At 40.8% G+C, this 22,701-nt stretch overlaps 1 protein-coding gene across 13 annotated transcripts in view; it reads left to right on the plus strand.

The window, feature by feature from the left end:
• The window catches only part of LOC127372612 (band 4.1-like protein 1), an 80,745-nt gene that overhangs the window by 23,833 nt on the left and 34,211 nt on the right, over positions 1-22,701 (plus strand). For 11 of the 13 annotated variants that reach the window (XM_051416521.1, XM_051416528.1, XM_051416525.1 and 8 more), the window contains exons 2-3: positions 19,797-19,934; positions 21,201-21,368. In XM_051416521.1, the coding sequence (XP_051272481.1) occupies positions 19,896-19,934; positions 21,201-21,368 (207 nt within the window). In that variant the 5' untranslated portion in view covers positions 19,797-19,895. Of the gene's footprint in view, positions 1-10,456; positions 10,708-19,796; positions 19,935-21,200; positions 21,369-22,701 lie in introns of those variants that run through there. The other 2 variants (XM_051416522.1, XM_051416524.1) reach the window with 2 other exon arrangements.

The following is a 22,701-nucleotide window of genomic DNA, read 5'->3' on the forward strand; positions in this document are numbered from 1 at the left end:
TAGTTTATTGTGGTGGGTAGTGAACAGCTGCTGTAATCTCCCAGTTCAACTTTTCAGTACATTCTTTTTGTATTTAAACTTAATAGCTTTGCATTTAGCTTCCTCAATGTGAGCTACATTTACACATATTTCTGTAAAAAACTTTTTGAAGTTGACTTTTCCCAGGCTAACTCCTTTGAAAAAGAATCCTATGCCAACAACTAAATGTCATTTTAGTTTTATATGCTATGTTTTCCCTGTGTATTTTATTACTGACTTTCATACTGGACTTGTCAGTCATTGCAAAGCACATCAGGAAGGAAGAAAGGGCTGCTTAAAAAGAAGTGCACATCTTCACCCACCCCTCCACACACACACACACACACACACACACACACACACACACACACACACAGATGCTGAGAGTTTCCTGTGCCGCAGTGGGTCTTGGCATGCCCTTAGTGGGAGGATAACAGCGATTGGATGAGCATTGGTGGATTCATATAAACACAATGCAGTAGCTGATGTGTGTGTGCGTGTGTTTGCCTGTGTGTGTAATCTGCAGCAACAAGGTCATGTCTGTCCAAGTGTGTGGGCCCTCACTGATGTGTGCGTGTTGTTTGTTTGCAAAGTGAACAAGAGTTTGGTTGCTTTAGCTCCAGAACCTGGCTGTGCTGTGTGTATATTTTAGTGTGTGTGTATGTGTGTGTGCTTGAAAAACTCCCCTGTGTAATTTCCCAGTAGGAATGCATGTTCATGGACGCAGTGAGGAGAGTGCTGGGTGTCCCAGTGTGAACTCAGTCAAATTATGGAGAAACGTCACGTTGCATAACTATGTCAGCTCATGGACTATTCCTTCCTCCGGCATTACACTTGGAATGTTGTTTATCTCCTCCTGATAATTTAGAGTATGACACAATAGACTTGATATGTACCGTAACACGTGGCAGAGTGAAATATTTGAACAGGACAAGATTATTTGAAAAAAAAAAAGGCTGTCTGGCACTTGGTCAGAAGTACGTGCTGTGCCTGTCTCTGTGGTGAATGCAGGAAAGAGACTTAAGGCGGCTTTGGAATCCTTCATACAGGGATTGGGTTCTGAGTTAGGGGGAATTCTGCCCATTCCATCTTAACTTGTCAGGTTGTTGCGTTCCCTGTGTGCAACTGCAGATCATAAGAGTCAATAAAAGCAGAATCACTGCTCTTGTGTCCCACAGCTTGCCCAAGGATGACTCTATCACTTGGAATTGCTGCGGTAATGACAGTTTTTTTTATTGTATTTGTTGAATGATGGGCGCCTCAGGCTTAAAGCAGAAGAAAATAATATTCAAGTGCCAGCCAAAGTGTTAAGTTTCATTGATTCTTCAATTGAGTTTGGGCATCGCTTTGGTGCTTGAACCTTTTAAACATCTCTCAAGATGTCTGTTTGATTCAGAATCATTTATTTTCAGTAATTCAGACTAGAAAGCACGTTATTCAGGAACACTATCAAATTAAAATGTCAACATGTTGGTGTTTTGTAAGGGCCAGATTCTAAACTCACTGAACACGAAGAGGCATTTTGTTCTTAAACCATCATTGGCTCATGTTGTGTTTCCATCCTGTACATTTAAAACAAGATTCCCTGGAGTGTTGTGTGTTTTTCACTACTTTGATATATTTTTTCTCACACTTAAAGTCTAACTCTTTATTAGATTATTAGCTTTCATCCACGATCAAAGTAACTGTGAGACACTGTCATGATAGTTTGACTGTTTTCACATTCCACATATCCAATTGAAGTGAATAAATGGTCTTTCATTTAGTCAGAAATCACCACAGGAAACAGCTTTTTTCAGGAGTGGAATCCTGTATGTCCAGTGTGGGAGACTGTTGCAGCGAGGTTGAACCTGCTCTGAGGTCAGTGTGGTTGTAAAATCTGTAGCCGAGATGTGAAAATCTTAAATGTAGAAACTGCAGGAGCTTGTGTTTAACATGAGGGAGTAAAAACACTTTTCCACTGTCGTAACAGTGTCTCTGTTAATGCCTTTTCCCTTCCCTGGTGCCCTCCCTGGGCCACACGTCTCTTGTACTATACACATTTTACACACATCTGATGAATACCACTTTAATGTGCAAGCTAAAAACTGTAAGGCGTCGATTGCCTTAAAATATTGCAAACAGACTTCTCTTGATATACAAGGTTTTTGTATGAATTTGCCTTAAACAGAATGAGGTTTTAAGATTTCTACCAGACACAAAGACTCGGAATGATCAGTAAAATGTGCTGGATGCTTGCTGTCTGTTTGTCTTGATGTAAATAAGTTAGTTATAATAAGGTTTCCTGTTGACATTTAGACTTTATTAGAGTCTTTATTCAGGCACTTGCAACTAAGTTAGACTTCAGCTTTCTAATGATTAAAATACATCAAGTCAGTAGAGGCCTGAGTGCAGCAATAGTTGGAAACATAACAGCCTCAGTCTTTCTCTCCGTTATAACCAGGCTGCATATTTGCAGAAGAAAACAAATGGGCTTTTAGAGTCAATCTCATCTTCAGTTGGGTTTTTGGGAGATGCGAAGAAGAAAGAGGAGATGCAAGGAAGCATAATAATTAGATGTGGAGCAGTCTCCCTGGCCCCCCTTCCTATACAATACCCATTGTTTTGCACCTCCGAGGATGTGTTGAGAAAATCCCAAAATGCAGAGTTTAGTCAGCCATGGACCACAACAGAAGCACAGCTGCTCTATCCCTGCAGCAACAGAAAATGCATTGAAGGACAATTTAGCTAATCATTTAATTGTTTAAGTCATTTATCAAGCAAAAAGACAAACATTTGCCTCTCCAACTGTTCCTCAAATGTTAGGATTTTCAGCCTTTCTTGTCTTTTGTCGTTCTATTAGACATTTAAGTCAATTTGCCTAAAAGTAAATAGATTAAGACACTTGCACCCTTAAAGTAGGATTAGCAGCTAATAACCGCATAATTGAACAAATGCTATTGCTTCCTTTGAAATAATGCATTCAATTTTCTTTCTGTGCAATGTCTGCATTAAAGATACACATTTAAAGAGTGCTTCTCATCTTCTCAGTGATCAGATATTCTGCATCTAACTGCCCATGGTCTGCGGCTCTGACTCTGTGTTTCTCTGTAACCTTGTGGCATAAATGCTCAGTGCCCGCTGGCAGATTGTGCCACAGATGTTGAACAGAGCTGCGGGCTGCTCAGAACCCGCTCTCTCTCTCTGTTGCTTTTTAAGGACAAGCAGCAGAGGACACTTTGAGAAGGACAGATCGATGGCAGCGAAGGTTTTGCTCTCCGTGGCAAATCTCGTACCATAGAGAGTAAACCTTTGTAACAGAGCCACACAAGAACACTGAAACACACAATTTGCTCTCCTTTTGTGAAGCCCATGTTTATCTGTGCATCATTCCATCTGTGGATAGAGTTCAGATGTATGGATTGCTGAAGAACCATCTGGTACTGGATGACTGATTTAATTAGAGTCTAGATTCAACTTCTCTTTTTGACCCATCACTCGTATACATGCTCCTTGTGCCAGAGGGGTTTGCTGTGTGGACAGTGGACTAGTGTTGAATAAAAAGCAGGGTAAGGCATCATGAGGCTAAAACATCCACCAGAAGAAAAAGTTTGAAATGAAGGGAGATTGTGATACTGTCACTTGTTTTTGAAAAGATTGGAAATATTTTGCGCCAATTAGCACATTTAAACAACATCTTTCTATAACAAGCTCAGAAACTCTTAAGGTAACACAAAGGCAAGAGAGATTTGAGAAAACCTACTACTACTACTACTACTACTCAAAAAATTATAATATAGACCTGGCCTGTTTATGTATTATATGTGTTTTTAAAGCTTTAATCCCTATGGTATTTGAGTCCTGGTTGATGTGGCAACACCCATGGTTACTGTGGTAACAACCAGGGCAGTTAAATACTACAGCAAACACTCCTTAAGCAGCTACTTTGTCAGAAATACAACAGAGGAGCAACTGGTGTATCTGTTTTGCCAAACCAACTCATGTTTTAATAAAGAAGTTAGTTAATAATGATTGCAACTGTGATCTGATTTCTGACAAACACATTGCTTCACAATAAAAGCCCCCCCACGTTTTCTCAGTTGAACATTTGAATGCAGCTCTGATGTGTCTGTAGGAGAGTGAACAGGAAACAGTAGGGCTGATATCACTGAGATAAAATTACAAACAGTAACGCTGGATTGCATGCTGAATCATTTTTCTGTGACTGTGCCTGGGTATGGCGGACTCTGCCACTACCAATAACAATGACTTTATAGAGATAATTACTGAATATACATACATTGAATGGGTATTACAAAGAAGAATCCAACCATAAACAGTATCAAACAAGAGGTTTTATTTAATGTAAATCTTAAAGATGATAACGTTTAAATAAAAACAAAAGATAGGATTGAAAGAATAAAAGCCTCAGCTGATAGAGAGAGCTCAGAGCATGTGGAGCGTGGAGATGTTGTTGATACGGCTTATGCCTTGGTAGAGGTAAATGTGCAACTGTAAATGTCTTATCTTAACTGTGCAGTTATAGCCTGTAGTGATTTCACAGTTCACTGAACGTGACGTTCAAGTTTAATTTTAATGAACACAAATCACAACGCCCTGTCCCCTGTCTATTTGCTTTTATGAAATCTTCAGATATTCCATTGTCAGTTGTTGTTATTGCTTACTTTGTTTTTAGTCATCCATTTTGTTTTAATCATTTATTTTTAGTTAACTGATTCAGTCCAGCTCCCTAGTCACATCTGTGGTGTGCTCACTCTTTGTCTGCTGACATTTAGATTTCTGTGAAAAAAATAAAAGAATATCAAATGCGTCACACATCTGTGCCTGAAAAACTTGCAAAAACCTTATTACATCTGGCCCATCTGTGGTATTTGCAGAACAAATGGTATTATTTAAATCCGATTATAGTCATAAAAATGAACACAGATACATTTCTAGATTATTTATTTATCTATGTTTTTAATGACTGAATATAAGGAGCCATGTATGCCTTGTGCTACACTGTAAAGCTTAAAAAAGTGACTGAACGGAACGCTTTGCAGCTTTATTCCTTGTCGGTTTCATTACATAATGTAAAACATCAAAAACAAACTGTTCTGAATTCATGTCCTTCACTATGTCTGCGTGTGATGTGGGAAAATGACATCCAATATGACCAGTTGACAACAGGGTGCCCGCCACCTGGTGACTGCGTTATCAATTCAACCCTAATATAAATGCTAAGCATGCTGAAGCTAATATTAGGACCCTGATGCTCTGATGATTTTTTAAAGCTAGTCTCAACCTCCGCATTTGATAATTACATGTCACTGTGACGGCTTCCACTGTTATTACTGAGCGCTAGCTGCTGGGTTGCACCTGCTGAGATCAGTGCAGCTTTATCTGCGTGCTGTAATGGAGCTGTTAGCAGATAACACGCTAACTGCTTATTATTCCAGGCCTATCAGATCACGAAGGGCATCGGGGGAGAAACGGAAAGAGAGCAAGGGGGAGAGAGAAAATGTAACTTCTAGACCCCGTGTCTTCATCTGCAGTCAGGATCACCAACCACCATCTGTTTTACATGTAAAGCGGGGTGCCTTTTTGCTCGTTTGAGCGGCCTGGCAAAGGTGCTCTGTGGGGAAGGGTCTCTGGCCCGCTTATGAAAAAAACCTCCCTGATCAGAGAGACATTAATTGGTCCAATGGACAAGTTCCTTCCTTTCACAGCACAGCTCTCCCGCAGAGTGCTGCAGCCCGCCACATAGAATACCATATGGTGTGGCCTTGTGCCACCTTCTCCCATGGGCACCGGGGAACAAGCTTCAAATGGGCCATGATAGGGACAGTGGGTGATGCTGTAGGCTGTGTTGCCACAGTATTTTGTGTGAAACAGTCTCTTGGTTGTCGATCAGTGCTGTAATTTGTTACCGCACACGCCGTCTCCTCTCCCCTCTCGCCTGTGTGTCCTCTCCTCACACCATCGTGGCACTGCGGTATTTTGCGTGCATGTGGAGGAGCCTTAGATAGCCATGCCACAGCTTCAGTCTCTGCATCCTGGCAGAGAGAATGTGAATCGGCCAGTAGCCAACATATTTTGGAGTGTGCTCGGATGATGGAAAAGCTTAGGCCCGGTGTGTGTGTGTGTGTGTGTGTGTGTGTGTGTGTGTGTGTGTGTGTGTGTGTGTGTGTGTTTGTGTGGAGAAAAGGCGGGGAAGAACGTAGGCAAGCAAACAAACACTCACTCCACTGAGTCATGCACTCCAGCCGCTGCCTCTTTGTGTGGCGCTGGTCTGCACCTGCAGCATGCCAGCCATGCTGATGCACAAGCCCGCAATCGCTCTGCCTCCTCTCACTTTAAGCAGTCCATTAGCCAGCAGCAGCTGAGTGCTGCTCTAGCTAGCTGGGCAGCAGCAGGATGTGTTCAGCTGGCAGAGAGTGCTGCTGCTGGGAGCTAGCAGGAGGCCCATTTGTGCCAGAATAGCTTGCGTCCAGCAACCCTCTTAAGTTTTCTGAATTGTTCCCATCGGAGCACACTGCAGTGTCGTTGTGATGAGTTTTTCGTGAAAGTCTGCTGCCACTAACATTTATATAAGTGCTGTGTTGAGGACAGCAGCCTTTGCTTCCGTCTCTCTTACCTCAGAAAGGTTACCGTAAAAAGAGCTTCTCAGTGAAAAATCGTTGTATTTTTCTCCAGTAGTAGGTGTATTTTGACAAATTCTAATAAATGCTGCACTGATGACCAAATTCAATGGGATTTAAAGAAAAATGCTCCAGGTTTGCTCATGGGAATCCCAACAATACCTCTAGTGCATTACCACCTTATCCATCTGGATCCCCTGAGATAAATACAGTAAAGCAGTGTGACCATAACTCAGTGTGACCTGTGAAGAGATGAGTCCTGCTGTGAGGGCCTCCCTGACACCCACCATTTTCCTGTTGATTTATGGCGTTCTCTACGACTTCTAAGGGTGAAAGGAAATTGGAAAAACCACCTTCGAGGTGATCTGCTGTGTATATAAATGGCAGCTCAGTGTTAGGAGGCAGTTAGCTGTGTCCTTATCCAAGGCTTGTAGCTGACTTGTTTCTCTGGATTTATTCCCACAGAGGACAGCTCTTTCTGATGAACTCTGTTAGAAGGACATGCGCTTGCAAAATGCAGTTGAGCATGACCATTTGCATAATATTATGCATAAGCAGGTTAACATAGGGCTTCATTGTCATTTTCATGGGCAGGACAGACGCAGTACTGAAATCTACAATAAATAAAAGCAATATTTGTGTGTTGAGAAGAAGTATGAAGAAAACATCACAAAAAGATGAAAGTGTTTTTTGCCCCCTAGAAACACATTCACAACTTGTCATTGGAAATTCAGCAAAATGAGGCTCTCGTTCAAAGTACAGTAAAGAGTATTTTTAAAGAAACCCTGTGCAGATCAGTTTTCCACTAAAAAGGAAAACTAATCTGAGCCTTGCAGCACTGTGGGAAACAAAGTAGGTATTGTGTCAGTGCTTACAACAGGGTCATGAGGCAAGACTTGCAACTTCCCAGTTGGAAGGGATGGATTTCACAACAGACTGAGGTATTTATCTCACTGTTACTATGGACTGGAGAGATTCAAACAGATATATATGTATATCCAGGAACAGTGTGATGGCATGAACGAATGACTGTGCTGTGTATTATCCGTTATTGATTCATTTATTTAACCTTTATTTAACCAGGAAGTCCCTTTAGATTTTAATCTCTTTTCAAAGTGAGACCTGGTCAAGACAGGCCCACACCTATGAACGCCTTATCAATACAACCCAGTGTTAATTCTAAACAGTGCATTACACCAATGCAGTAAGTTGTCCTAAAGGTAAATAAAGAGAGGTAGAGCTGAGACATGCCTCTACAATGAATATGTAATTACATTGGCTTCATCTGTCTGTTAAAGTGATGGCTTTTGGTCATTCAGACGTACAGTAGGTGTCTCTCACGTCTTATTTGTTAAGGCTTTATTCAGACATGACAGGACTCTTGGAAAGAGAGCCAATGCTTGATCGATATTTGGCACCACTGCTGAAGAACATAAGTGTGTTGGAAAATAATCAACGAGGAAGATTGTTTGCAGTTCTTAATTGAATGTGCTCACATTAAAGCTGCACCTATTGAAAGTTGAATCTGAACAAAAGAAAAAAAACGATCATAAGTAACGTGACAGGGGTTGCTTGTTGTGATGAGGCCACAGAGAATTATTACCAAACTCAGCAGTTCCCTTCAGCCCTACGTAGTGTCTCTGAGCTCATTGTTTTGGTTTTTACGACCCGCAGCTGTACTGTTTTGGTTTACTCTTACAGCTGTCATTAGCATTGTTTCCAGCCACAGCAAGCAGCTCTTTTCATTTAAATAATTTAAAGCTCTGATAAATCCACTGTACGATAGCTGTCCTGCACCAAAACAGTTGGCAATTAGTTGGTGAATTTAGCACAGCATTTAGCTGTCAGGTGTTAGTGGAGAGCAAATCAGAGCAGAAAGTAGAATTAATATTGGACTTTTGTTGAGTTGCCATAAACCTGGCCAAAACTCCAAATGAATGCTAATGTTGCTACATGTCTTCTGGATATGTAAATAGACAACTGTTAACACGCTCACCATCTCAACTTTATAATGTGATAATATTTCAAAAGTTACCAGTTTATTGCATTTCACTCAGGTCGCCAAAAAAATCTGGTAATCCAGATTTAATGCAACAGCTTCAGCAGCAGAAAATTAAGTACACGCATAAAGAGCAAACCAAGGGACTTTTTGTTGGCTTATTCAATATAACTGATGTATGGTATCAGTGTCATATTGTCATTACGTCAAGGTGCATGTCTGACAGGGGCATAAATGACAGCCTGTGTTGTCAACAAATACTCCTGCATTCAATGACTGCTTTCACAATGATAGCAAGGCAGATGATTTATTTCTGCATAAAAACAAACATAATGACAAAGTACAGTAAACAGTGCAAAACAGTACGGCAGCGAGAAGAAAAGCTAGAGGCCCTGTAAACACATCACAGCCAAAGAAACAAAGTATGAAAACTGCAACAAAAAAAGTGTTATAATAAATATGAAATGTATACATAAGAAAACTAAATTAATATAGACCTAATGCATAAAGTCAAATCAAAGGGAAAGTGAGAGCATGTTGCGTGGGATGATGTGTGTTTGTGTATTTCTTCAAAGGGAAAGGGAAAATGAGGGTGAGAGTAAGTGTGCTCGCCGTGCTGAGGCAAAACTTCAAGCAGTTTGGGTCATCAACCGAGTCATGTTTAAAATTGTTGAGAGATGCGGATTTATTGACAGCTTGACTTGAACTACGGCACAGTCGAGCTCCCCTCGCCTAATGGAGAACAAACAACATCTTGTCTGGGAATCTGGTGAGTTTTAGGCCTCTGAAGTATCTTGTTTTAGAGTGTAGGTCTGAACTTGTGAACTAAATAGAAAGCGTGCTTTAAAGTGGCAGGAGAGGGGACTTTAACTGATGTATGTATTCATAAATAACTAGCTCTATCAGGCTGCCTGCTGACAGTTGCTAGGCTAACATATATTGTCAGCATCTTAACAATGCTTATCTTTTTTTGTGATCAACACAGCTGGCTACACTAAACAGTAAATACCCTTGCGAGTAGTTCCATCCAGGCACCAAAGTGACTGAGTGCCACATTATTGGAACCGCACTGACCTGTTTGTTGTTTTTGTCATCAGCACTTCACCGAAGCCAAGAACCATCTGTAATTGTGGTTCTAAGCAACAGGAAATAATTTTCCCGCTCACAGATTATAGAGGAGTGGAGAATCTGGTTTGGGATGTGCAACCATTGTGACAGTCTCTCATTAACTGGAGCACAGCGGAGGCTTCACACAGAGACAATTACACACTGGCCTTTTGAGAATGTGACAGCAATTTTTTGACAGGAACTGATAAACAGGGAGGCACATATGCTCGCATCTGAAAGCGTTAGCCTCAAGGTTAATTTATACGCAACATATTGTATGCATGTGATGGGACAAAAGTAGAGCAAACTGTGTAGTTTTCATTTTTAGGCGAGCCGAAAAAAATATCTGTGAATTATTTCCATTTGGTGAAGAGAATTTGAGCCTGTGCCATGAAATAATAATTATTCAGACATAAAGTGGGCGGTGAGAAGAAACAAAAACTGCTGGAAGACTTGTCTTGGAAGAGACTTTGACAATTGTAGCCTGAACACTCGCAAGGGACAAAAGGAAATATTTCAAACACAAACATTTGAAGGGTAATGCCTTTAAGTAGCATGGATCTGCGTGTCATATTTATGGTTCTAAGAATTCAACACAGCTTTGACAGTGCACTTACAATCCGACAAGCTTCGTCTTGCCACCATGTCTCCCTGCCCCCGAGGTTCATGATAGTGCCTGTACAACCGCCCATGTGCTCCCACACCCACGTCCTCATTTCCCTGCTCGAATCTCCAGTTAGCATGTTCTCAATTCCCCTTTAGCTACGCTGCTTTTGCTCATTTATCCCACTATCAGCTGTGAGAGGGGGATGGGGAGCGATGGAATAAGTGTGTGGGGGAAGAAACTTTGCATCTGTAGTCCCCGCGGGGCACAGCGCCTGGCAGCTTCAGGGACGGACCTGTCAGCGGTGAGACGTCCCACCTCGTGCATGCACCAGTGGTCTCCAGCACTGCATGAGAAAGGTCAGCTTCCATTAGGTGCACTGTGACAGAATGATGTCTCTGCAGCAATTTATGCCGAGCCTGACTTGCTAATTCTGCTCTCTGTCCGTGACTGTGTGTGTTGATAATCATCTGAGAGCGAGCACCTTTAATTTAGCCAAGAGCCAGACTTTTGTGTTCAGATATATAGTCTGCTTAGAGGAAGGCGAGCAGGTGTTATTACTACAGCTCTATGGGGAAACGTGGTATTTTCTCTCGCAGGATGATTCCAGATGTATTGCAGGAATGTGAAGCTTGAAGAGTCATGCAGTTGTTGTGGTTGTACTGTCTTTCCGCTCAGGCTTCATCTGTCACCGACCATCGGCGGGGGCTCACCCAGGAAACTTAGCAGAGTAGCGAGGGGGCTGGAGAGGTGTAGGGTTGCATGGTCGTCATACCACCAGATGGGCAAACACACAGCATCTCCTAACACACTGTGCTTTGTAAAAAAACATTGCTGTGGGTGATGCCTGAGTGGCTTCCATCAGTGTTACATTGTAGTTGTCAGTGCGTATGACAGGCCATATGTGTGATGTTGGTGAATGAGAGCTGTGTCCTTGGGTCTCCCATCCTTCTCTCTGAGTGACTGTATGAACTGTCACTGACATATTGCAGCGTGTCGTGGATCAGTGGGGCCGAGACTCTAGGAGGAAGAGCCAGAGTTGTTGACAACATGATGAGGTGTTTACAGTTTACTGCCCAGTACGGTAGCAGATTCCCACTGAACTTAAACGGACATAAAACTCCAGTATCACATTGTTAGAAAGAAACGCTTCATGCAAAAACACATGTGGAGTCAGTACTATAGAGATGTGAAATGGGAGCAGTTGCTGGTTATGCAAGTTTTTCCCTGTGAAAATTTCCATTTGTGATCCCCTTGACTCTTCCTCTAGTACCACCATGAGGATGAGATTTGTGGTTTTGAGTGAAACGTTATTAATTACTTCTGAATGGATTGCCATTAAGTTTGGTACAGATACTCATTTCCGTCTCAGAATAAATACTGTAGTAATCATTTTGGTGACTTTCCATCAAGGGCTGCAAAATATGGTAAAAAAAAGTATTATTGTCGCATTATTTTGACAGATAATGACAGATGTTGATGATTCACGTTTAGAGAAGGAATGAGCAGTTTTGCATTATAACTTTCATTTTCACTTTTTCAGACAGTTATGAAAATCATAATGATGTGACATTTGTTGGTGTCTGTGCCAAATGTTTCCTTAAATCTGCAGAACAAGACTGGAGAACATTTAATTATTATTATTATTATTATTATTATTATTATTATTATTATTATTATTATTTACATATTTATTTAATTGTGCAGCTCTAATTCCATCATAAGGTCAAAATGTTAAAGGTCCAGTGTGTAATATTTAGGAGGATCTATTGGCAGGAATTTTATCTAATATTCATAGGTACATTTTCATTAATGTATAATCACCTGAATATAAGAATCATTGTGTTTTTGTTACCTTAGAATGAGCTGTTTTTATCTAAAGAGTCCGCCATGTTGAAGGTTTGACAGTAGCCCAGAATGGACAAATCAAACACTGGGTTTAGATAGGTCCATTCACGCTTGGAAGGGGAGGGTGAGGTGAGTTTATGCAATCTGCAATCTCACTTTAACTGTCCACTACTTTGGTTTATGACCAGGTACCTGCTAAACTAATGACCCTTTCATCAGCCTCTGCAGTACTTTGTTTTAGTGCTAATTAGCTAAATGTCAGTATATAAGCACGATAGAAAAAAAGACGGTGAAGAATATGTTTTTACATGTCTTTATCACTATCACTAAAATTTAGCTCAAAGCACTGGTTGTGCATAAATATAGCCTCACAGAGCTGCTAGTGTGGCTGTAGAGTCTTGTTCAGGGTTGGGATGGTTGCTTTAAAATGTAATCAAGTAAAATGACTAATTAACTGTTATTATTAAATGAGTCAATAAGTATCACAATATTAAAGTAATGTTACTTAAATACTTTCCGTTACTTTTGAATTATCTCAACACCAAATATGTGAATAAAAGCAAGAGAAAAGAAATGTTAATAAGAAGTGTATTCTATAAGACAACAGAACAATGTCACCTTAGAAAAGAAAAAGGAAAAAATGGAAAATGGTTTCAGTGTGCTCAGTCTATTTAAAAAAAAAAAACCTAATGTATTTTAAAATTGTAACCCTGCTAAGCAATCCCTATTTTTACTGTAATGGATTACAGTTACCTTTTTTTGTATCCTGATTACATAACTCAGTTACATGTAATCCATCACTCCGCATGCCTGGTCTTGTTTACATCACTTTGGTATGGCAGTCTGCTCCAAATACGTAGAGTCTCAGCCTCTGATGAAGATAATCAGATGCACATGTCAGAAAATTCTAAATGCTTTTTTTGGGAGTGGGAAGAAAACACAGCACCATCGTTGATGAAATCATCCAAAATTGACCCAGAATGTAGACTGAATGAACTTATTATCAGGTTTCTACAAAGAGTACAGTTAACTTGAGCTTTCTGTTAGCAATGCACACAATGGCGTTTTAAGCTTGTAGGGTGGATGTTTTGTTTGAACCAGAAGAGTTTCATATCAAGCCTAGGAGGTGCTCCAACTATCATTCACCTACCATAGTCTTTGTAGAAAATAAACAGTTTTATCCCTGGAAACCTGGACGATTGAAATAACTTCTGCCACTTTGTAACTGCATTTGAACTCAAGCCCTGGAGCGGGACAGGACTTTAGTTTTCTATGCCTGTAATTGAAAATCACTTTTATCTCCAGTATTACGGAGAGAATTCTGTTCCTTTATTATTCAATCAAATAGAATAGATTTGAAACCAAAAAAGAGATTTGAGAGCAAAAAAGAGTAAGTGGCAATCAAAAAAATTTTTTTGAGATCGAAAGAGAACAGGTTGCAATTGAAAAAAAATATGAGAGAACATATTTCTTCAACTTCAATCAAAACTAATGTTTGTAAGTAAAAACATGCGACCATTTTGCTTATTAATCAGTCCTCTTTGCTTGCAAATTCAAAAGTTTTGCTTGCAAATTCAACTGCACTTGATGGGCGGGGCCTACGCTGGTGGACGAGAGAAGAGTTTCTATTGGTTGGTTTGACTGGCTACGTCTCCTGCATTACACGGGCGCTTTAGCCTGTTGCTCTTGAAACGTTTCCCATAAGTAATGAATTGCGCTATATATCGTTGGCTACAGCCTGCCGTACATTCACAACAACAACAACAACAACAACACAAGTAATGAATAATAATGCCCTGCTGCTGCAAGCACACTGATCAGCAGCAACATGGTTGTCTCTGCTAGTCACGGCCTGAGCAGAGTATCCTAATGAGTGAGTGAATTACAGGGAGGTGTATACAACGTAGGGCTGTGATTGAAACATTTAGTGTTGCATGGTACTCGCGGTGCCAAAACGTCATGCTTCCTACACAACAGTACTACCTTGGATTACTAAACTACCGCTGAACGCGGTGCCAGTTTCCACTGTGTAGCGGGCTGCCGCTACTCCTCCCGGCTCCCGTTCTCTACAGCTGTTCTAATGTCAACAAACACACGTGGTGAATAATTAAAATCACAGGACATGTCTTTTGGTCTGATTATACAGATCAGTGGTGCTGAAATTTGCGTTTCTCTTCTGTAGCCTACACATTGTACATCTCTGAGGTCAGAAGCATCATTCAGTGTCATTTAAGTCGGACCGTCTGACGCAGCTGCTCCTGTATAGACCAGTAATGCTGGCTGGTTAGAAATATGTGCATGAATTTGTTAAATTATTCGCCACATAGAACAGCAGAGACAACCATGTTGCTGCTAATCAGTGTGCTTGCAGCAGCAGGGCATTATAATTCATTACTTGTGTTGTTGTTGTTGTTGTTGTGAATGTACGGCAGGCTGTAGCCAACGATATATAGCGCAATTCATTACTTATGGGAAACGTTTCAAGAGCAACAGGCTAAAGCGCAGCACAGGGGAGAAGTGGGTGTAATGCAGAAGACGTAGCCAGTCAAACCAACCAATAGAAACTCTTCTCTCGTCCACCAGCGTAGGCCCCGCCCATCAAGTGCAGTTGAATTTGCAAGCAAAACTTTAGAACTCGCAAGCAAAGAGGACTGATTAATAAGCAAAATGGTCGTATGTTTTTACTTACAAACATTAGTTTTGATTGAAGTTGAAGAAATATGTTCTCTCATATTTTTTTTCCATTGCAACCTGTTCTCTTTCGATCTAAAAAAAAAATGTTTTGATTGCCACTTACTCTTTTTTGCTCTCAAATCTCTTTTTTGGTTTCAAATCTATTCTATTTGATTGAATAATAAAGGAACAAAATTCTCTCCATACAGTATACCATCACTATCCAACAGAGATACTGTGCATTCTTTGTACTTCAATAATTTGGTCTCACACTGACCACATTCTTCTATCCCTGTACATCATTTACAACCAGTTGTTGTTGAGTTGAGTGCTCTGTTAACGCAAGTCTAACTAAACTGCAAGCTCCACACACAAGTCCTGAATGATGTCTGTAGCTGCAGACCTGTGTGTTCACTCACATGGCTATATTGCAAATAATTCACAGGCCAGTAAGGGGATACACTGTAGTCGCTATTTTGTTCTCTCTTTCTCCTTTGCCAGTGCGGCGCTCTTTGTGATTACTCGACTGCATTGTGTGCTCAGTGCATGCTAATGGCTAAATTTGATTAAGACCGCAGAGCTGATGGATTGTACAGTGGAATTAGAGTTGTGTATTGGCCAAGTAAAGATGATGGTGCACTGTCATGGCTCAGATGAGGAGCAGGTTATGTTTGCTGGTAGAAGGAGGTTAGCAGCAGCGACCTGCATCTCTGCTTCTAACTCCCCATCCATCCCTGTGTGCAGCTGTATGCAGCTGTGTGCAGCTCCTCCACCGCTAAACAGAGGGGAGGCTATGTGACATTCCCTCTGAGTCGCGATGCCACATCAGCTTATTTCCTCCCTCTTGTCATTCCTTATCTTTTCAGTTTATCCTTGATCCTTCTGTCTTTCTGGCCGCCTCATCTTTTGGCCTCTTATCTTCCCTCCTTGTTCAGTTCGTCTCCCTGATTCTCTGTCACTCCTCTGAGTAGAGAGACGATCGGGTGTGTGAAACAAAAGAGTACTCTATGCTGTTACCATGGCAACTGCATCTAGGAGCTGAGCCAGTTCTCTTCCACGGACATGCGTGCTCCGTCTCTCACTCTCCCTCCACTTGCCTCACTTAGATTAAAGCTTACCTCTGATGAGAATGAGGAGAAAGAGAAAGAGGGAAGGAGGAACAAGGGAAAAGGCTGTGCTTGTTAGGGAAGAGTTGCGTTTCATAACCCTCCAAGGAAACAATGTGCTTTTCTCTGTGATGAATCATTATTACTGATGAGAGATATCAAAGACAGACATTGTCAGTGAACTGCACACGATGCACAACAAAGGAAACACGGAGTGTATTCCTGCACTGTACGGTGCTTTCTTCTCCTCTGTGGAGGTGTCGGTCGCAGGGTCGACAGAGGCGATTGTGGGTAATAGTCTGTTACAGGAAATTAAAGCATTTGCAGGGCTCTGCTGCCTCGCTCCATGACATCAATCTGTATTAATTTGGCAATTAATCTGATTTCATGAGAAGACGTCTCAATGAGGGAACCCATTTACCACATGTGATTTGTATTTGCGTATTGTGTGTACGTGAGTGCATGTGTCCTCGAAGGGCTTTTTCATTACTGGCTGACATGTATTGTACAAATCTTTTATGACCACTTCAGAGCAACAGTAACTATCGATTTGGGTATGGTTAGAAAATGTGTCACGGTTGGCTGTGTGCTCGTTAATGTGTTCAGAACCAAAGTGAAAAATGCCCACAGTGGGGACCAGAAATGGTTAGACTGGAGCTGTTTTCAGATAATTTGTTCACGTGAACACAGCACAGCCGAGGTATATTCACACACAGGGCTGTAGATGAATGCGTTGTGTCATGTAGCCCAGATGGATGTTAAGTGAGGGGGGACGTCAGCTTCTGTTTGACTTGGACAGAATGAGAAAGTGTGCACCTGTAATGCACACATGGGAGACGCTCGTTATTTTCAGCTTGACTGAATCGGACCGGGAGGCGTACGCGATAACAGAAAGACATGGCGGCGCTGAGTGTTTTGTTCCTTCGCCATCAGGACACGATACCCGGCGGAGCTTTTCCTCTCCAATCAGGAAGTTTACTTGGCAGTCAAATCCACGATTCAGCCAGTGAGGGAAAATTTATTTAGCAACCTATAGTTCAGTGCCCAGCTGGTTGAGACTGCAAGAGAGAAATGAGGCCCTGAGTGGACATACCACTGCATGCTTCATTTTTGTCCCCAAGGAAGGGAATTTATTTCTGTCAAATCACTGTGATTGTAAGTAATGGGACAGTTGTGATAGCACAGTAGAGGAGGTGGAGGAGGAGGAGTGAGGGGGGGCGGGTTTCACACTCCTTTAACCACGTGCAATATGTCAAGACCTTCCCTGGCTGGGAAGTGGGCGAACCAGTGTGAACCGGTTGTGTTCCAGCCTCAGTCGTCAGCCATGATCGCCCACAACTCCCGGGTGCAATATGTTGATATGATTTGGTACTCGTGGGCAGAGAGACCTCCAGGGTCATATACTGACCAGATTATATACAAGGTCCTGGAGTATTGTCTGGGGAGCCAGGGAAAAAATACACAGGCTGTATTCCAGATCCCACTGAGGATATATGTTCTCACATTATGTACCTTGTCTTTCTTCTGTAAAAGGTCACAGAAGAACATGTTCAAGGGTCATAAGCATCTTTCTCATCTTAGGTTATAATACAATCCACTCTGGAACACAAAACTATCTATCCACAGGGTACTCTGTGTTTTGATAGTAGCTTCTTTTTCTTTCCGTGGCCAAAAAGGGACAATTTTATCTCCACAATGGATTTCAACAGCGGGAAATTTTCTGTGTATTCGTATAATTCACAGTAATGTCTTTGTGTCTTTGGTATCACAGAGCAAAGGCTTCATTATTAATTCACTTCCCACTGAAATTTTACAATCATACAGAGAGAAATCTATTGTGGCGGAGGCAGAGAAGCCAGTCTCTCCTTAACATACAACAATGTAATGCACACTATGTCTTTTTTTTTTTTTTTGCATTGCACATAAAAGTTCCCTGCCCATGTGGGCTTATAAGACATAAAATACAGTTGCAGTAGCCAAACAAGCCTTGTCAGAAGAGAATATAAATTATTACACAAAACTTTCCTCTGAACAAATACTTTTCTAAGCTCTTCAAACAAAGTCTGTCACAACAAACATGACTCAGGTATTAAATGATCATGCAAACAGAATAAATCAGCATTTTATTTGAAGTGAAGAGTACAGTCCTTAAATCATCATATATCATACCATTTGGCTAATGGTAAACATAGTGCACTCAGGATAGCTTAGCTTAGCATACTGACTGGAAACAGGGGGAAACTTCTAGCCTGGCTCTGTCTGAAAGCTACCAAAATCCGTCCAGTAGCACCTCAAAAGCTCACTAATACATTCCATATATCATTTTTTTTAATCCATACGAAAACCAGAGTTAAAACAAGAAGTCCTGTTGTCGCTGTGAGGGTGTAAGGCAATGAGCGCAGACTTCAGGAAGCTAATGCTCTTGTCCAGTAAATAGCCTGACACACAACACCCCATAAAAACGTTTCACTTTTATAACTTCACTTTCTTTTATTTAATTTTTCATACGAATTAAACAAACAACATATAACATGTTAATTAGTGAATGTAAGAGGTGCTGGTTGGTGGTTAGCTTTGGACAGAGACAAGCTAGCTGTTTACCTCCTGTTTCTAGCTCTTATGATATTAGCTAAGCTAACCATTGCCTAGCTGCAGCCCCATATATACCAGACAGATATGAGAGTTATATCTTCTCGTCTAACTCTCTGCAACAAAAAGGAAATAAACACATTTCCCAGAATGACAAACTATTGCTTTAACATACTGTATTGTAAATATAACACTGTGGCCTGTTTTTAAAATACAAAACTGATCCAGCAGTGTCCATGTGAAAAGTCCCATTTCATTTTTATCACATATCTTTAATATCTTTAATATCTTTTCAGTGAGCCCCTGTTTGGAAATGCTTACAGTACACACCTCTCTAAACTGACAAAAATGGCTGCACTGTACTTTTCAGCTGTTCCGTCCACCCACACATAACCTGCAAGTGAAGGCAAAAAAGTCCAACCGATCTCCAGATGAATGTATAAATTGCCAAAGTGAAGAAGAAGTCAGTGAGGTAGGCTGCGGGGAAGTGGCTTCACACAAAAGAAAATGACAACACTCAAAGAATAATGACACATTATACTATATAACTCAAACAAAGTACCTCTTCTACGATGTAATGTGTGCATCTTTGTGTTGTGCCTGAAAATATGTTTATTAGCCAAATCAAAGAGAACATTAAGATGTGAGCTTATATATGCTACTATATCTGATATGCCTTTTAGGAAGTAACACAGTCCATTGCACCATGGAGCGATACAGACTGGAGCATTACACGCATCCATATCCACTCATGGATGAGTGCTTGTACTCTTGTCAGTTTTTTCGGTTTAACACCTTTTTGATTGAAGGAATGCACTGTTGATAGCCATGAGCACTGACGGTAGCGCTCATGGCCTAATTCACTAATTCATTTTTTGGGTAATCGTCATCTTAGTGCTGGAGCTTGTCTTGCTTAAATAGCTGATCATTATCTGGCTCAGTGAGGGATTTTGTAATTAAAGTAAATGTCCTTGACGGCAAGGTGAATTATGTCCGTGGAAAATGTGTTGTATCAAGAAGCTACAGCTTTCAGAATTTGTAATGAAGGTGTGATCCTGGCTCTAGTGCCATTATTGTTTTTGGGTGAATGCTTTCATGTTCTGAATTTTTCAGTCTCCGTCTGCAGCGCCTGCTGTCATCTCAGCTCTTTTGATTCTGAAAGAAAGCATGCATTAATGCTTTTGACATGGCATTTTGAAGAACTTTTTTGCTGTGCTCTTGTCTCTTCTCAGGTTGGTGTTACTTTGCTGAAGCGACAGAGGCAGGCCCTGAGTCGGAGGTGAAGAGAGCAGGATAGGAGTCCTCCCAGACAGCAGGGAGCAGAAGCAGGCATGCAGGACTCCGCTTCGGACATCAAGATGGCCAAACAGGTCAGCACGGCCCTAACTGCACAAATGGATTCCTGCTAAAGCCACAGACTTCCCAGTGGTTGTATAAAGTATACATACAGGAACTATTAGCTTTTAGTTAGTATTGTAAGTTATAATGTAAGTTAAGTTGTAATGGGTTTCTAAAGTTCCACTTGGATTGAGTTGCACCTGCTATTCATTAATCCAGTATGAAGTTTATGTGGGAAGTCCTTCCTAAGTTCTTAATAATAGTAAGAAATACTACTTTCAACTTTGCAATTCTGTAAAAAACAAAACAAAAAACAGTTTAAAGGGTGTAATGATACATGAAACTTAACTGGCAGTCCTTTGCAAATACAAGCCTGACTTTGTTATGTATTCATGGAAATTGTTTTAGACTTAATAGTATTCATGCAGTTTAATATGCTAACCTAGCCAATGCTATTTAGTCATGATGTCATTTTGAGGCATATATATAATTTTTGTGAAATACATTTTTTAAATCATTACTAAAAAGCATTTTATCAAGTCTCAGATCAGATATGTTCGACCATATTCCATATTTCTTTCTTAACTCTTCAGACTAAACGATATAAGCGTAACGTAAATTTTGTCTGTTTTCAGTTAGTTAGCAGCAGTCACACCTGGCAAATACTGCATGTAAATAATTATTAACAAGTTCAATTTGTGTCTATGTGAGAACTGCGTTTATGTATCTTTGTTGTGCAACCAGTTCTAATTCAAATAATCTTAAAACTTAAAATTAGCTTAAAACAAGGTTTAACGTGTGAAGAGCAGATGCAACTGGCTCCAAAGCTTGTGTTTTATTGAGCTGAGAATATCATTACATGGCAGAAAAACGAGTTCATTTGTTCATATTGCCTCTTTTACAACAGGCCTTAGGGTCTTGTAGATAATGAGGCTGACACTGATCATTAAGAAGTTTATCTGGATTCATCAACTTACAGTATTTCTTGATATTGCAGCAGTTTTGCCTGGTCTGAAGCACAGACTTCAAGTCTTCCAAAGGGTCTGAAGAGTCTATGAAGTATGTCTAGGGATAGCATGACTAATGGCTGCTGTGATTATATTTTATTTCAGGTTTCTCTTTTGTCTTGTAATTCAGTGATTGGTCTAGTAACTGGAATTCAATGCAGTTTCTAGTAGATCAGATTATATGTCTGTTTTTCAGTGCCTAAAATCCAGTATTTATTAAAGCCACGGTGCCAGATGAAATCCGTAACTGTGTCTTTTGACTGCCTTTGTTTTATATATTTATGTGTTAAGGAACAGAACTCCAAGCATCTGGATGAACACAGAGAAACAGATGACATGTCTGAGAAGATGTCCCCAAACAAAAACCTCAAATCTCCCCAGAAAGGCTCCAAACGACTTAAAACCACTCCCTTCAAAGTGACCCTGCTGGACACCTCCGAGTACGAAGGAGAAATTGAGGTATGCATGATGGAAGGCAATTTGTGGTTACATGTTTTTGAGAATTAACCTTAATATGCTTTGAACAAACCATTTAAAAGCAACATTCTTTATTTTTTTATTTTCCTCTGAAGGCAGTTGTGTGTGTTGTACAGTGCTGCAGAGAGCAGATAAAACAGGCAAAGAGAATAAAAGAGAGGGTGCCACTCTGAGAGCTCACCAGGGGGCCAAAGCCAAAGCAGTGTTACACATTTTGGTAATACAAACAGTGGCACAAAAAAAAAGTGCAGTATGAAAGACTTCATTCCACACAAGATATGTGTTGTCATTATCCAGCAGTGTGAAAAAGGACATTTCCCACTTTCTGAGAAAAGAAACTGAATAAGAGTGGAGAAAAGAGATAGATGTAAGTCCATTGCCTTAGATAAGTGCACCGAAAACTGGAGCTGGAGATTTTGGAGCTTTTCTAACTAGCAGCAGCATACACCTCTGCCAGAAGAGGTCTATCTTTCCTTCTATTATATCTTTTACAGTGTTGTGGTGGAAGGAATTCATTTCAAATTATTTGACTGTGGAGATGACTATGCTGCAATATATTAAGATATTTCTTGTTTATGCTCAACTTTCTCAAAATCCAGGACATGATGTGTCTGTCTGGCACCGCTGTCTCTGTACCTGAGATGTTATCAGGCTTCTGTCTGGGCTATTTGGTGGCAGCCTGTGTCACAGCTCTGCCTCTGCATTACTTCAGCAAGACTTCTGTCTGGTGCAGCATGGACTGGGACTGGAGATATACTGTGCATGTTCATGAGAACTGCTTTTGAGTACCAGTGGAAGTGCCTGTGTATCACAACAAGTTGTCCAACCTATTGCCTTTCAATATGACCACTGTTAGCATTCTAATCTGGCACCTCTGGCAGTAGAAAAACAGCGTCAATGCCATGCAAAACAGCTACAAGTGACTATTCACATTATGTGTGAATTATTCACATGACATTTATGGTTAATGTGTTGTTACATTTAGGCCACATAAAGTACTTGGTTATACTCAGGGTTAGGTTAATATAAACCAACGCTGATGCGAACAGATAACCTTGTGAGGCAGTTGGACTCATGAGATCACACGAGAATCCATCTTGCTGAGCTTCAAGCTATGTGCTTGTGTCCACCATGGTTGAGACCAATCAACTAACCTAAACAGGTTAGCATTGTAGATGCTGCTAGCATCAGTTATGTCAGAACTGGAGATTATTTGTTCATTGCAAAAAGAGCAAAGAACGGCACTGAAGACTTTTCTTGATGGAAAAGATTTTTCCGCTCCTATCTGATTGGTTGAAGTTCGTCTGTGATAGTC

Source organism: Dicentrarchus labrax, unplaced genomic scaffold (genome assembly GCF_905237075.1).
Source record: "Dicentrarchus labrax unplaced genomic scaffold, dlabrax2021, whole genome shotgun sequence".
Lineage (NCBI taxonomy): Eukaryota > Metazoa > Chordata > Actinopteri > Moronidae > Dicentrarchus > Dicentrarchus labrax.